The sequence below is a fragment of the Orycteropus afer genome, unplaced genomic scaffold (genome assembly GCF_000298275.1).
Source record: "Orycteropus afer afer isolate SDZICR_OR568_19922 unplaced genomic scaffold, OryAfe1.0 scaffold00424, whole genome shotgun sequence".
In the NCBI taxonomy this organism is placed as follows: domain Eukaryota; kingdom Metazoa; phylum Chordata; class Mammalia; order Tubulidentata; family Orycteropodidae; genus Orycteropus; species Orycteropus afer.
The window spans coordinates 869,840-886,591 of record NW_006922011.1 but is presented as its reverse complement, the minus strand read 5'-3'; the positions used below and the strand labels follow the sequence as shown (position 1 = coordinate 886,591).

At 37.0% G+C, this 16,752-nt stretch overlaps 1 protein-coding gene across 1 annotated transcript in view; it reads left to right on the top strand.

Moving 5' to 3' along the window:
* Nucleotides 1–15,391, top strand: part of ERLEC1 (endoplasmic reticulum lectin 1) — a 34,281-nt gene extending 18,890 nt beyond the window's left edge. The window contains 8 exon segments of the mRNA XM_007953999.2: nucleotides 1,151–1,374; nucleotides 1,471–1,600; nucleotides 7,979–8,140; nucleotides 9,055–9,114; nucleotides 12,722–12,846; nucleotides 14,398–14,475; nucleotides 14,700–14,775; nucleotides 15,320–15,391. Of these exon segments, the coding sequence (XP_007952190.2) occupies nucleotides 1,151–1,374; nucleotides 1,471–1,600; nucleotides 7,979–8,140; nucleotides 9,055–9,114; nucleotides 12,722–12,846; nucleotides 14,398–14,475; nucleotides 14,700–14,775; nucleotides 15,320–15,391 (927 nt within the window).
* The last annotated feature ends 1,361 nt before the right edge of the window (nucleotides 15,392–16,752 follow it).

Genomic DNA, 16,752 nt, shown 5'->3' with positions numbered 1-16,752 from the left:
TCCACCAGGCTCTATTGGACCAGCAAACCTGGTCCCCACCTTTTTTTTTTTTTTTCTCCAAATGATTTTGAGTTTTGTTCCACATTGTTCTCCTTCTCTATCAAGGGTCTCCTACATAGATCCCCTTCTAAGTGGATGACAGTGGTAGCCAGGCACGATTTAGTTCTTCTGGTCTCATAGTTGTATAGGCTGCAGATCGGATGGTGTAGCAGTCACTAGGACTAATTGTTTCCATGAATTTTGGTTTTTTCATTCTTCTCTGCTCTGGACGAGGAGAGACCCATCATTGCATCTAGATGGCAGCTTGCTAGCTTTTAAGATGCCAGTCACTACTCGCCAAAGTAGAAGGTAGAACAATGTTTTGTATAGTATGTTATGCCAATTGAGCTTGATGGCCCCTGCGACTATGGTCCCAAGCCCACAGGTTCAACTGCTCGGTCCCTCTGGGTAGCTGGCTGTGACCAAGCAGTGACCACAAACTTGCCCTTTGTCAGCTCTACCATACACCTGGGAATTCTGATCATTCACATAAACTTATAGGACCATTCATTGTCTGCCAACCCTATATATGTTCTTGGATACCCTTCCCATAATAATCCATATCTTTTGAGGTTGTATCCTTAACTAGATTTACACAGGAATTGGTATGTTGAAAAATACGTGCTGTTAATAACAGAGAAGAAGAAGCAGCAGCTTTATGAATAAATACTATACCTAGATTCAAGTTCTACTATATAGCCCCACTTTTTGACAAATCTGACTTCAAACCTCTAGAATCTAAACTAACACAGCCTTTGACTGAGAGGTTAGTGAAGAAAGCTCTAACCAATCCAGTATAGTAAGTTTTTATATTTCATCTTAGTCTTTCTTTACAGCTGTTGAAAATAATTGATATTACTTGATGTCTTCATTTTAGCACTGCATAATTTTCTTTTTTGCTGTATTAAATTAGTATGAAAATATGTGTTGGCTCCAGTGAGAACTTATGAATAAAAAGATTATAGGGAGACTTACAAAAAACAAAGAAATTATCTTTCAGTTTATAAATTAAAATGTAGTTTTCTTTCCTTTCAAAATAATAAGTTGCTTCTTCTATCTTCACCCTCATCTCCACTTGTAATGAAAATCTGTCTTATGCTTTTTTCTTAAGATTCCCACCAAAAATATTGAAGGGCAGATGACACCCTACTATCCTGTGGGAATGGGAAATGGCACACCTTGTAGTTTGAAACAGAACCGGCCCAGATCAAGTACTGTGATGTATATATGTCATCCTGAATCAAAGCATGAAATTCTTTCAGTAGCTGAAGTTACAACTTGTGAATATGAAGTGGTCATTTTGACACCACTTTTGTGCAGTCATCCTAAATATAGGTAAAATGTGGATTTAATATTTTAAACATATAATGCACACATACCTCAAAGTATTGTGTGCTCGCTCAGCTTTAACACATTGCTCTTGCTGAATAGGTTCAGAGCATCTCCTGTGAATGACATATTTTGCCAATCACTGCCAGGATCACCATTTAAGCCCCTCACCCTGAGACAGTTGGAACAGCAGGAAGAAATACTAAGGGTGCCTTTTAGAAGAAATAAAGAGGTATGAGTATTACCTAATGATATTTTCTCAGTGCTTTGTTTACAAATTTTAGAGCATATTTTAGTTTTTAATGAGTTCTGTAGTACTAACCAGAAAGCTGGTGGTTCAAACCCACCAACCACTCTTCGGAAGAAAGATTGGGCAATCTTCTACTGTAGAGATACCAGCTCTGAAACCCAAGGAGTGGTAACTGTGAGTCAGGATTGACTCAGTGGCAGTGAGTTTGGTTGGTTTTGGTAGTAAGATGGTAGTAATTTATTAATTTAAAATCTTAAATTGCATTTCTTTAATTTCCTTTGTTTCCTTATTCTAGTACATTTCAGAAACTTTTAGCATTCTCTTTCACTATATAATTTTAATAAAATTATCAAGTTTTGTATCCTATCCATTGTAGTTAGATTAATTCTTATCTCATTAACTGAACTTTCCAGCTAAGCCTCTTGAAAGAATACACTGTAACCCCTCTGAACCTTCTAGGACTTCATTTGTTTTTCAACTCATTGCTATTTCTCATCAAATCATCATTCTTCTAAAACCATTCTTATTAAGGTCCACAGTAATCTTTTGGCTTTAAATTTGCTGGACATACACCTAAGATGATCTTAGCAAATACTCATCAGTGAACTCTTCTTCCTCCCTTGACTTCCAGGTCACTGTTCTGTCTGGTTCTTTTTTACCTGTATACTAGTTCTTGCCCAACTCCTTGCCCCTAAAAATGTTGAAGTTCCCCATGATTCTATCCATAGCCCTTTTCTCTTCTTTTTGTAAACAGGGTCTGTAAGTGAGCTCATCCATGCCCATTCTTTCAATTTCCCTTTATATGCCCATGAATCCCAAATATACATCTGCAAATCTCCTGAACTCAAGGCACAATCATAATAATAGCCTCTCTTGAGTCCTAACAACCGTTACCTAATTCTCACTACAACCTGTGAGATAAATACTATTTTTATCCCCTTTATTGAATTAGCAAATTGAAGTTCAGAAGGGGAAGTAAAGTGATAGATTGGCAATTAGAATCACAGCAGTCTGATTCTAAAGCCTGTCATCTTACACTTCCGTTTGCTGCTCCCCTTTTAATATATTGTCTTCCTTTTTTTATCATTGGACATATCCCTATATAATTTCAATAATGTTTGGTTCATCATTTTTGCTTTTAATACTGATCCTTTTCTTGACTTCTCCATTGTTCTTAAAACACTAGGCATGGGAGCTCTGGTAGCATAGTGGCTAAGGCACTTGACTGCTAACCAGAAGGCTGGCGGTTCAAACCCACCAGCCACTCCTCGGAAGGAAGGTTGGGCAATCCTATTTCTGTAGTGATACTGCCTCGGCAACCCAAGGAGGGGTCGCTACAAGTTGGGTCCGACTCGACAGCACATAACAACAGCAACAACAACAACAGGCTTTACCCAGTTATCTGTATCAGAAACCTAAGTCATTTTTCTTACCTCTCTTCATTTATTTCTAACTAATCTTTCACTGAGAGCCATCTGTTATCTTCTAAACAGTTTTCAAATCTATCCTGTCATTAGTTCAGGCGTTTGTCATTTCCTAGGCCAAGGAACTGGTTTTCTTATGCATTCCCTTTATAATCTTTGGAGGAGCTCTCATGGCACAGTGGTTAAGGCATTTGAGGGCTAACCAGAAGGTCAGTGGTTCAAACTCACCAGCTGTGTGCCACAGGAGAAAGGTGAGGCAGTCTGTGCCTAAAGATTTACAGCCTTGGAAACCTTATGGAGCAGTTCTCCTCTGTCTTACAGGGTCACTGTGAGTCGAAATCATCCCAATGGCAGTGGATTTTCTAATCCTTCCTGCATAGCTGATAAAATGCTGTTCCTAAAATGAACATTTGATTATTTATTTAATCCTTTGGTGATTACAGTGATCTACATCTCAGAATAAAAATCATTGCTCATGGAATACAAGGTTCTAGTGATATGGCTCTAGCCTCCTCTCTCATCACTCCATCACTAATTAGCTTTTACCTCAACTATTATGAACAACCTGTAGTTTCCCGTTCATGTGTTGCCTTGTCTCCTGCCTCTCCTTTACCTGATAAACTTCTTGCTTCAGCTTGAAAACTGAATCCCATTGTCTCTTCCAATGAATTACCCCAGGAAGAGATAAATGTTTTCGCTCTTGTGGTGTTATATTTTATTCTGTTCTGTTTTATAGTACTTAAATGGCTAAAATAGGTAATTTTACCTACCCTTCTTACATTAAACTGGAGGACAGAAGAAACTATTCCTTCTTCAGTTTAGTGTTTCCACCTCCTTGCATAATGCCTGGCTGGGTATGGGTACTTGACAGTAGTTGTTGAATTAGCTAATAGCTGCAAGGCCTGTTCCTCCTCCTCTTGAGAATTCTTTGTAGAAGTGTTGCCGGACTCTTTGTGAGTAATGTGACCAACACTGTCTCTAATAGAAAGGAAAACTGATCTAAACATTAACTTGCAGTTTGATTTGGGGATTTGAGATAGAATTCTCTTCTGGTTTTCTCCTTGGTAATTTAAATACCAGAAGGTACTTAAAAGTAGTCAGCTCAATCAAAATGCTTCACAAATCCCAACTTTTCATTAGTTTTCAAAGAAGAAATGCCAGTTAACATTTCTTTAATATGTTTAATCTGCTAGTTGAGAAATAATAGATTTGAAAGAAAAAAAAAACATGATAATGCTTTGAAAACACTTATAGATCTTTAGGACACTTCTTAAAATTGATCATTTTTATTTTAGAATCATTGTTTTCTAAGTCTAGTTCATTGCATATAATTTTCTTTTAAAACTTGTATCTCACTAATGGTTTGCCTTTTAAGTCTGGACCAAGCTTTACCATAAAGATGAAGAATTTTTTGAGAATCAAAAATATGGACCTGGCTATCAAAGTTTTTATTTGATGTTCTGCCTATGTGATTATGTATTAATTTGGAAATTAAGGAGTCCATTTTATGACTTTCCAAACCCTGCTGCAAAAACTACTATCACCCTGCTCTTATTAGAATAATTTTCTTGGAAAATAAAAGTGAATGTTCTGTCCAAGAGAAGCAATAGGAAATTATGCTTCTATTTGTCCTATCTGTCCTCCTTATTGCAGCTTCAGTCTCACTGTGCAGCATTATTGTTTTCCCTCATAATCTTAGTGTAAGTTATTAGTCTATTTGACCTTGGCTTCTTAGGAGCATTGACTGTGTCTGCTTCATTTTTAATTTTTAGCACTTAAAATATTACATGGAATATAGGAAACACTAAATAGAAAAAGTATACCATAAAGCCACTGGCAACCAACAAAAAAAGTTTCCCTCCATATATAAACCTTTCCTTGACCCTCCACAACAACGAACTAATACTATATTAGTCTTTCTATGATTGACTTATTTCACTGAGCATAATGTCCTCCAAGTTCATCCATATTATGTGGTGTTTTGCAGACTCTACATTATTCTTTAGTGCTGCATAGCATTCCACTATGTGTATGTACCATAGTTTGGTCATCCACTCTTCCACTGATGGGCACATAGGTTGTTTCCATCTTTTTGCTATTGTAAATAATGCTGTGATGAACACAAGCATGCATGTATCTGTTCCTATTCTGGCTCTCGCCTCTCTAGGATATATACCCCGTAATGGGATTGCTGGGTCAAATAGTATCTCCAATTCCAACTTTCTAAGGAGTCTCCATATTGCTTTCCACAGTGATTGTGTCACTTCAGTCACACAAGCAGTGTATGAGAGTCTCAATCTCTCCACATCCCCGCCAGCATTTGTTATTTTCTGTCTCATTGAACCTTGCCATCAGTGCTGGGGTGAGATGGTATCTCATTGTTGTTTCGATTTACATCTCTCTGATGGCCAATGATTGTGAGTATCTTTTCATGTATTAGCTGACCACCTGAATGTCCTCCTTGGTGAAGTGTCTATTCATGTCTTCTGCCCATTTTTCAGTTAGAGTTGTTAATTCCTTTGGTATTGAGGCATTGGAGTTTTCCATCAGTCTTAGAGATAAGTCCCTTGCCATATACGTAATTATCGGCAAATATGAATTTGTTGCAGTCATTTTTGTCGTGTGCTTTTTCAGTGTGTCGATTTCTTTGCTCCATATAATTTTCTATACTGAGCTCATTTTATTTATGAATCGTGTTATCACTTCCTTCATTGCTATTGTTTTAGTATTTGCTGAATATTTATGCTGGTCCTCTTTTTATTTGGATGTGAGGGTTTATCATTTTTCTTTGAGGTTACCCTGTGACCTATAGTTTTCTTCCCAAGTTTAGAACAGTCCGTTCTATCTTGTAGTTCTCTTGGCTTCCCTACCATCTAGAAGTTCTGTAACAACATGGATTTTTTCCCCTCTTTTTGGTTTGTAGTTGTCCTCATTTGTCAGTTGGTTTCTCTGGTTCCCAGTTTACAATCTTGTAGGCTTATTTAGTTTAGATACTTTAGATACTTCCATAGCTGGGTTGGTTTCTGGGTTATATCATCATGGTCAGTTGTTGTTGGCTGTTGTTGCTTCTCTGTCCAGAGGGCTCCCCTTTAGCATCTCTTGTAAGGTTGGTGTGGTTTTAACAAATTCCCTTAGTTTCTGCTTATCTGGAAATCTCCTAATTTCACCATCATATTTGAGGGGCAGTTTTGCTGGGTACATAATTCTTGGTTGGACATTTTTCTCTTTCAGTGTTTTATATATACCATCCCACTGTCTTCTCACCTGCATGGCTCTGTTGAGAAATCCGAGCTTAGCCTTATTGGTTGCCCCTTGTAGGTAACTTTTTGTTTTTCCCGTGCTGCTTTCAGGATTCTTTCTTTGTCGTTTGTTTTTGTGAGTTTGATGATGATATGTCTTGGTGTTTTTCTTTTGGAGTCTATCCTGTTTGGGGTTCGTTGGACTTCCTGAATGGATATATTCTTATCTTTCATCATATCAGAGAAGTTCTCCTCCAACAAATCTTGGACAATTTTCTCAGTGGTTTCATTTTTCTTTACCTGTTCTAGAATTCCAGTGACATGTAGGTTACTCCTTTTGATGGTACCCCACATGAAGCTTAGACTTTGTTTATTTTGTTTTGATCTTTTTTCTGATTGGTCCCTTTCCAAAGAAGTATTCAGGTATTTGTTTTCAGTCTCATTAATTCTGTCTTCCATTGCATCAATTCTACTCCTTTGCCCTTTCAATGTGTTAACTGACAATTTAGTATTAATCTTCTGGATTTCTATCTGTAGATTTAGAATCATTTCTAACTTTTCATTGATTTTGTCATTTTGTTCTTGTATTTTCTTCCAAAATTCTTCTAGGGCTTTGTCTGTGTTTTCCTTGCTCTGTCACTCAATCCTTTGAAGATACCTAAATAGAATTCTTTTGAATTCCTTATCAGAGTGTTCCAATGCTGCATTCTTCCTCAGGGATGTGTTTTGGGTCTGAATCTTGGTCCCTTGTTTCTCCTGCTTTATCTTGCTGCTTTGTGTGGACTGTAATGCTCTGCTGTCTCTGAGGCATTGTGACGTTTTTGTGTTTATATCTAATTGAGGATTATATGTTGGAGCGAATTGCCCACAATTTTCATTTTCTTGTTTTGTTTGTATGTTATCTATACAGGCAGGGTACTGTGCTCTGCTCCTCTATTCACTAGTTGACAGCACTTATATACTCACTACCCGTCTCCTTTCCTTTGTCAGACTCTCGTATGTCCTTGATGACCCTGGCAAACAGAGCCTGTTCTTAGGTCCCTGGAACCCGAATGAGAATGCTATCGCTTTAAAATCCAAAATGGTTGCCACTTGTAAACATTCAAAATGGCTGCTGCGTGTAAACAATCAGAATGGCTGCGCCCTCTGGACAGCAGAAAGTCCACAGCTCAGGTTGTCACCCTCCCTGATGTTTCCCTTCCTAGTCATAGGCCACCAGAGCAGTTGTCCCTGCAGCCCTTAGTGAGCAGGACTGATCTTTAAGTCAGTTCTCAGGTCCCAACACCACTTAGAAATATTCAGGCTGTTGGTCTCGTCAGAGTAGCTAACAGTCCGCAGTTCCGACCATCTCTGTACTCACTGTTTTCATTCAGGTTTTTCCACTAGTTGGTCCCCAATCCACTTCTGTATAGTTCCTGTCAAAGCTCAGAGTTCCAGGATTATCTTCTGTATCTCTGTCATTGGTTTTTCTTTTCTTTGTTGAAGAGGGTCTGTGTCGCTTGTCTGCCTATTCCTCCATCTTACTGGAAGTCTCTTCTCTATATTCTTAAGTGTTGCAAAATTAATGTTCTTAAAACACATTCAAAGAAAGTAAACAACTTTTATTTTCTAAATTTTCTATAGTTTAATAATTTAAACTATAACTTTAAAAAACTGTGTGACATGGAAACCCTAAACATATATATGCTTAATTTTAGGAAGATTTACAATCAACTAAAGAAGAGAGATTTCCAGCAATCCACAAACCCATTGCTATTGGCTCTCAGCCAGTGCTTACTGTTGGAACAACCCACATATCCAAACTGACAGACGACCAACTCATAAAAGAGTTCCTTAGTGGTTCTTACTGCTTTCATGGGGTAAGAAGTAAACCTTCAGTTTAAATATTTATCTTAAATATTTTGTCAGTTATTTAATCAGGGACAATAGCAGCACTGAAAAAGCTTTTTTGTCTGTAAGAAATGGCAGGATTCTGGAAGTGGACATTTTCTTTCTACATTTGGCCACTTACTGTAATCTAATCCATCGCCACTGTGTTACATTTATGAGCCTTGGTGGTGCAGTGAATAAAGCACTTAGCTGCTAACTGAAAGGTTGGCAGTTTGAACCCACCAGCCACTGAGCATGAGAAAAATTGGCAATCTGCTTTCATAAAGATTTATAGCCTTATAAACCCTGTGAGGCAGTTCCGCTCTGTCTCTAGGGTAGCTGTAAGTTGGAATCAACTAGAAGACAATGAGTTTTGGTTTAGATGTTCTCTTTGCTCATGAGCTAAATCTTAACTGTCACTCTGGCAGGAAATATATATAACCAAGGTGTGTGATTCTGGTTAACTCCTGGAATGGTCATCAATGATTATATAGCCTACATTTTGGTTATGTAGCAATCATATTTAAAACTTAATGGCTACAAAAGTAAAATAAAGGTTGGGCAATCTACTTCTGTAGTAATACCACTCAGAAACCCAAGGAGGGGTCGCTATGAATCGGGTCTGACTCAACAGCACATAACAACCACAACAATAGCTCCAATAAGTAATATACTTCCAAATAGAATTTTCAATTTTGATTTCGTTATGAAGGCAATGCAGCAGTATTTTCTATATTGTTCTAATTTGTTCTATTTCTCAGTGACTTTAATTTTCCTCCATACTTTTGCTATGAGTGTTATGTGTGTATGTATTTCTATTACTATCATGTGGCAATATTGAGACAGATGCCAATTCCCCATTCTCTGTGCATAACTTGATCTAATAATGTTTTCTTTCCTTTAGGGTGTTGGTTGGTGGAAATATGAATTCTGCTATGGCAAACATGTGCATCAATACCATGAGGTATAAAAGAGCATTTATATTATTCTACCACTAAATGGATTAAAGTTTTTTAAATCATTTGAGAAAAAATGGAAGGGGAATTGGTGTTACTTTTCATTATGAAATGATTTTAATGTGAAAATACTAATCAATGTATCTTTGAATCCTGGAAACAGAAAACTTGGTGTTGACTGAGTCAGTCATCCTAAACTTCAAACCAAAAACCAAACTCACTGCCGTTGAGTTAGATCCTACTCATAGCAACCCTTCCTTGGGTCTCCGCAGCGGTATCACTACAGAAGTAAATTGCCCAATCTTCCTTCTGAGGAGTGGCTAGTGGATTTGAACCGCCAACCTTCTGGTTAACAGTCAGATAGATGCCTTAGGCACTATGCTACCAGAGCTCCTATCCTAAACTTATATGTGTGTTAATACTCAGATCCTTATATTCTCATGAGCCCAGTGGAATCATCTTATGACTTTATCTTTAAGCTTTGATCAAGAAATTAGTCATTCTTATAACTCATCTTTAAATTAAGAAAATGAATGGAAGATACTACATTATCACTAGAGTGAGTAAAACAGAATAAATACAGCAAGTTTCTCAGAAAAAAAGAAGGTACTGTATCATCTTCAGTTTAAAATAAAGTTTTCAGATTATACATTGACTTTTGTTCTTTACTTAGAATTTTGTAAATTGGATAGCATAGTCTTCCACGATTGAGCCAAGCTACTTAAATTCTGAGGTTCGAGACCTAATGACTTGACTTATCATAGTTGTCCTTTGTTTGGTAAAGTAAACTGCTGGACATTGAAGATAAATTTTGATTAATAAATACTTACCTGGCTGCTTTAAAAAGTTCTTTTCCTTCCTTAGAAGAAATAGGAAGTATAATTTAATACAGAAATCGATAAAGGAAATGCCACCTAAGTACTTCCCTGAAAATATCCAATAAGATTTTTCTTCTTTTAGCTAACAGAATATATGCCAGAAATTAAAAATGAATAGAAAAATTCTTCTCTGCCATTATTCCACTTCCCAGAAATAACTGCAGTTAACATTTCCTTGGTTCATATTCCACAAGAAAGAAATGCACATACATAAATATTGGTGTTAACTTTTTATTTATACAGAAGAAATCATACTAAACAAGCTCCCCTGCACTTCTTCTTTTCAGTGGCTATAAAGAAGGTTGGGCAATCCTACTTCCGTAGTGATACTGCCTCGGAAACCCAGGGAGGGGTCGCTATGAGTCGGGGCCGACTCGACGGCACACAACAACAACAACAACATAGAATATTATGTCTAAACCCACATGTATTTAACCAGACCTCTACTAATGAATCATTATTTTCAGTTTTGCTATTATAGACAGTATTTTAGTGAGCACTTCTAAATAGTTCTGTTGCTATACTTTGTGAGTGTGTTAAAAATTTCTATAACAAGATACTTGCTAGTTCAACAGTTTTTACATGTACAATTCAGTGACATTGATTATGTTCATCATGTGCAACCATTATGTTGCTGTACTTTTGCGAGTATATTCATAGGGCACATTGCTAGCAGTGTAGTTGCTAGATCAAACTATGTGTATACTGGAAGATTGCCTTCCAAAGCATACCATTTTACACAGCCATTAACATAGTTGTTTTCCCATACGCTTGCCATCACTAGATTTTATCACACTTAGTTTAACCCAGAGGAGCTCTGGTGGCGTAGTGCCTCAGGCACTTGACTGCTAACCAGAAAGCTGGGGGTTCAAACCCACCAGCCACTCCTCGGTAGAAAGGTTGGGCAATCTACTTCCCTAGTGATACTGCCTCGGAAACCCAAGGAGGGGTCGCTATGAGTCAGATCCAACTTGACGGCAGTGAGTTTGGTTTGGTTTGGAGTTTAACCAAGGTCATATAACCTGAAACTTTCTGAAGGACCCTACTAGGTGCTTTTGGAGATACAGAAGTAGTAATCACTTACAAATACAGTACTTTGTGTGTGCCAGGCACAACTCTTAAGTAATCTGCACATATTAACTCATGTATCCTCGTAACAGTCTAAGAGGTGGGTATCATGATTTTGAGATGAAGAAACAAAGATTCAGTAACTTGCCTAAAATCACAGAGGTAGTAAATGGTGAAACAGGAATTCAAACCCAGGCAATCTTGCTCCATAATCTAACCTCTTCACTGTGCTGCTCTGATCCCTGTCAATACAGGAGCTTGTAGTCTAATTGCTGAAAGAATTTTTAATGACTGTCTCTTCCACTAAACAAGCCCTAGTGGCACACTAGGCTGCTAACCCAGAGGTCAGCAGTTTGAACCCACCAGTCACTCCCTGGGAGAAAGATGTGGCAGTCTGCATCCATGAAGATTACACAGGGTCATACAGGTTCTCTATGAGTCAGAATGATGGCACACAACAACTTCTCTTCCACTAGGCAGTAAACTCCAGTAGGACAGTGGCCATACCTCTTTTGTTTACCACTTAAAGGGTTTTAATTCTACTAATCAGATGTATATTCGTGTCAGCATAGTATCTGGATTAAAATAGAGAGAAGGGAGAGAAGGAAAAAAAGGGTTTTAAAGAATAATAAAGTAATACTATGCAGAAGGGAGCTCTGGTAGCATAGTGGCTAAGACACTTGCCTGCTAACCAGACGGCTGGCGGTTCAAATCCACCAGCCACTCCTCGGAAGGGAGGTTGGGCAATCCTACTTCCATAGTGATACTGCCTCGGAAACCCAAGGAGGGGTTGCTATGAGTCGGGCCGACTCGATGGCACATAACAACAACAACAACAACATGCAGAAGGGGAGCTCTGGTAGCAGAGTGCCTAAGGCACTTGACTACTAACCAGAAGGCTGGTGGTTCAAACCCATCAGCCACTCCTCAGAAGGAAGATGGGGCAATCTACTTTTGTAATGATTTTTTGTTGTTATGTGTATCTATAGTGATACTGCCTTGAAAACCCAAGGAGGGGTCGCTATGAGTGGGGTCCAATTTGACAGCACATAACAACAACAACACAGAAGAGTTCAATATGAATTGGAATTCTTAAGAAATAGGCAGAATGCAGAAGACAGTCTTGGTTCAAAAATAAACATGATGTCAAATGAGTAGTGTGAAGACCAGCATATCTTGAAGATTTGCATTTAAAGGGTAAAAGTAGAATGATGATAAGCTCAGTGTGGTGGCTGCAGGTCAAGAGACAGGTTCAAAGATTTAATGAATTGCAGTAGTATGTAGTTATATTATCTAAGTAGGAGAGATTAAACTCTTGATTGAGGCATGAGGGGCTGGCGATGGATATGTAGAGGAAAGATTGAAGAACAAGAACATCTCTAGGGAAAAAAGAACAGACTGATGTAGGAGAAGAAAGATGTAGAGTTAAGAATAACTCTATACCTGTAACAAGCATGACTAGAAAGTGGATATATCATTCATAGAAACAAGGAACAAAGAGAACTCAAATTTCTACTCACTGAATTTAACATTACTACATCTAAATGTTGATATCCGTTGTGCAGATAAATATAAGGACTAGAACTTACAGGAGGGTCAAATCATCAGTATAAATGTCTACTTGATACTATGGAACATGAATTATCACAAATATTTTTTCATATATTAGGACAAGGATAGTGGGAAAACCTCTGTGGTTGTGGGAACATGGAACCAAGAAGAGCATATTGAGTGGGCTAAGAAGAACACTGCTAGAGCCTATCATCTTCAAGACGATGGTACCCAGACAGTCAGGTAACAATTAATTTTATTTGCCTTTGGATCTGATTAGTAGAATTAAAAACTCAGAATATTGAGAAACATAAAAACTTAAAACACAAGTAAAGTCTCTGATCCAGTTTTATTCAGGAGACATCTTTTAGGTTAGTCTTCTTTTCTTGAGAAAGCAACATAGCATAATAGTTAAGAGCACAATCTCTGAAGTTAGACTACCAGGATTGAAACTCTGCCTTACTAGCTTTGGCAAGTTACATAATCTTTTTCTAAGCCTCACTTTTCTTGTCTAACAATATTTGCTTATAGAGTTGCAGTGATACTTAAATGAGATAATTGATGTAAAGCACAGTGCCTGATACTGCACGCAACAAACCTTGGCTGCTGCCTTTAGCGATGGTGGTGGTGGGAGAGTGGTGATGTTAGAAACAGTGCTCAGATCACATATTAGGTCTGAGGGCTCTTATAAAGCATTTGCCTCTTTCACGTGTGATCTTTACCTCTTGAACATATTTAATTCTATTTCGATATACTATTTGTTGTTGTTGTTATGTGCCGTCAAATTGGACCCGACTCATAGCAACCCCTCCTTGGGTTTCCGAGGCAGTATCACTACGGAAGTAGATTGCCCAGCCTTCCTTCCAAGGAGTGGCTGGTGGGCTTGAACCGCCAACCTTCTGGTTAGCAGTCAAATGCCTTGGGCAGTACACTACCAGAGCTCCTCAATATACTATTAGCATTTCCTTTTTTATTTAACCTTTGGGAAGTAATGTTTAGAAATATTTGAACATTAGTGGCTTTTTGAAAAACTACCTTACATCTCTTTTGAGTTATATAGATATATTTTCTCCTAGTTAATTTTCGTAAGTACATTAATCTTCTTTCTCAAGAATAACTGAGCTTTAGCTTTTTTTTTGCCCAGTGAATTTCAGAATATGCTGACTTTTCCTGCTAACCAAAATGAAAGTTAACAAAACTAGAGATAGACATTTAAGTATTATAACACACTAAACTTTTTTTTTCAATCTTTCTGTTTGTTTCATTTGAAAATATCTTTTGGTGTCATGTGCAGTTATTATTGAAGCACAGATGTGTGACACTAGCAAAACTAATACTTTCCTTTGGGTCCTACTGATTGAGAATTCATAGCATGGCCTAAGCTTTACCTTTTATACTATCTGTACTACATAATTTTAATGACAGTAGCTGGATGGGGGGTGGGAAAAAAGGAAAACTTTGTTCCATGAAATGAACAATACACTGGCGTTGGGGAAATGGCGAACTTTATAAGAACAACTTTTAAAGCAACCTAACCATAGCTATTTGTACACAAATAAATAATATACAAGTTGAAGATCACTATTATTAGTTAAACCAGTAGGAATTATCTCTATATTTATTCCCTTTTTAAAAATCTAAAAATGTCTGTCACTTAGCCCTAAAAATATGTATTTTTAAAGACTATTTTACTAGGGGAAAATAAGTCCCTCTCACCACCTTCTCACCCTACCATTACAATTATTTGAATCAGGGTGATTTCAGTTTAATGAAACATGTGTTTCTCTGATTCAGGATGGTGTCTCATTTTTATGGGAATGGAGATATTTGTGATATAACTGACAAACCAAGACAGGTGACTGTAAAACTAAAGTAAGTTAGACCATCAAATCATTCTTTATGCCTTTCTCTTTTACTAGCTCTCTATGTACAAAAGTTTTATATAAATATAAAAAGGAATTATGACTGTAATTATTGTTAAGTTATACAAGGTTCATTTGTATGGGAGTTTTATTTTTATAACTCAAGTAAAAGCTATTAAAAATAATCTTCCATTATATGATTTGGTCAGTACCTTAAAATCCTCTCTGTTTTAGGTGTAAAGAATCAGACTCTCCTCATGCTGTTACTGTATATATGCTAGAGCCTCATTCTTGTCAGTATATTCTCGGGGTAAGTAAAAAATTAAGAATTCAGCTTTGGCCCATGTTTCAGTTTTTCAATTAAATTTAGAAAGGATCTTCAGAAGTCTCTAAGACTCATATAGCCCATATGACTCAGCAGTTTCACTCCTAGGTATGTACCCAAAAGATTTAAATGGCAGGGACTCAAACCAGATGCTTATATAACAGTGTGTACACTAGTGTTGAAAACACCATTCACAGTAGCTAAATATGGGAACAATATAAGTAGCCATCAGTGGGTGAAGGGATAAACAAAAAGTGGTATATCCATACGGTGAAATATTATTCAGCCATAAAGAGAACCAAAGCTCTTATACGTGCTATGACATAGAATAACTTTGAAAGTATTATTCTGGTTGAAATAAGTCAGACACAAAAGGACAAAGATTGTATGATCTTACTTATATGAAATCTCTGGAACAGGCAAATGTTTATTATGGTTCATAAGCAGAGTAATACTGAATAAAGTGTTCATCCTATCAACTTTTTAACATTCAAAAAATGTTCCTTCTGTTGCTGTTGTTATTCTTTAGGTTGAATCTCCAGTGATCTGCAAAATATTGGATACAGCAGATGAAAATGGACTTCTTTCTCTCCCCAACTAAAGGGTAATAAAGTTGAGGGAAAGATAAGATTATTGGAAGTCATGGTGATTTCTTTCTTCAGTGACCATGTGTCTCGTTGTAGAGTTCTCAGCCATTGGACTTCATCTAAAAGATTGTATAAAAGGACTCTTAACCACTGTGTGAATATCTATGTGTATATAAGAGCTTATTGATAAACTTCTAAGGCAGATACTTGTCTCACTTTTTCATTTTTGTTGTGTCTTATGAAATGACCCTATGTTTTTTATTTTCTTGGATACTGTGATTCCAAAATAAATCTTGTCCAAGCAATTTAGAATATAGCCTAATCAAATGTAATCACCTTTGTACCTACTGAAAGTTTTTAAATAGCAGACTTATTATGTAAATTATAGTATATATAACTAGTCAGTAAAGTAAAGATAATGAATGATAGAACTGAATGAAAGGTTGTTTAAATGAGAGATCATGTAAAATATGTAAACACTAGTGCCTGAAATCCTTTCAACAAATTTTTATGTAGCAGCTCTCTCCTGGGCATTAAACTACACACTGGGCACACAGTAGACCCTTACATGTTAAGTTTTCTTCCCTTCATTCACCTCTGTTAATCTCAAGAAATTATTGCTTCTCTAGGTTGCTTCTCTCACAGAATTTTATTTATTCTTTCCCCTTAGTATTTTCCTTTTCCCACAGTATGTACCTGGTATAGACAGTCTTCTCTCTGATTTAACAAAACACATTGTACTGACTCTCTGTTGTCCTTGCCCACTGAATGCCACAGGTTTTAGTTCTGGATAATTGTTCAGCATAATGGTTATTTTGAAAGTGAATAAAATGTCTTCAAGCAGTGTTGTTACATAGTCAGTGGCAGATTATTCAGTTATTTTATTTTCTTCATTATCTTGTTGCATACCTTTTGGACATTCGTATCTAAACAGACAAGTGGCCATAAAATAGTTTTTTCCTCCCTTTCAGTAGTGCTGGCCAAAGATATTTTAGTTTAAGGAAGTTTAATACAGTTAACTATTTGAAGGTTATCTGTAGATTCTAGAAGCAGCCAATTTAGAAAGAGAATGTGTTTTGAATTCAAACATAGGTTCATATTCTCTCTAACTTACTAGCTGGACAGATCAGTTAACCTACTTGAGCCTCACTTTCTCTTTTGTGAAATAGAATACTCACTTCATAAGGTAGTTATGAATATCAGTTTAATAGTTACTATATGTGAAAAGCCTAGCCCCAATACTTGACCCTGATTCCCAATAAGAATTAGTTAATTTCCATATAGGGTTGGCAAACAATGGGCCTATAAGTTCATGTGAATGATCAGAATTCCCAGGTGTATAGTAGAGCTGACAAGGGACAAGGTTATGGTCATT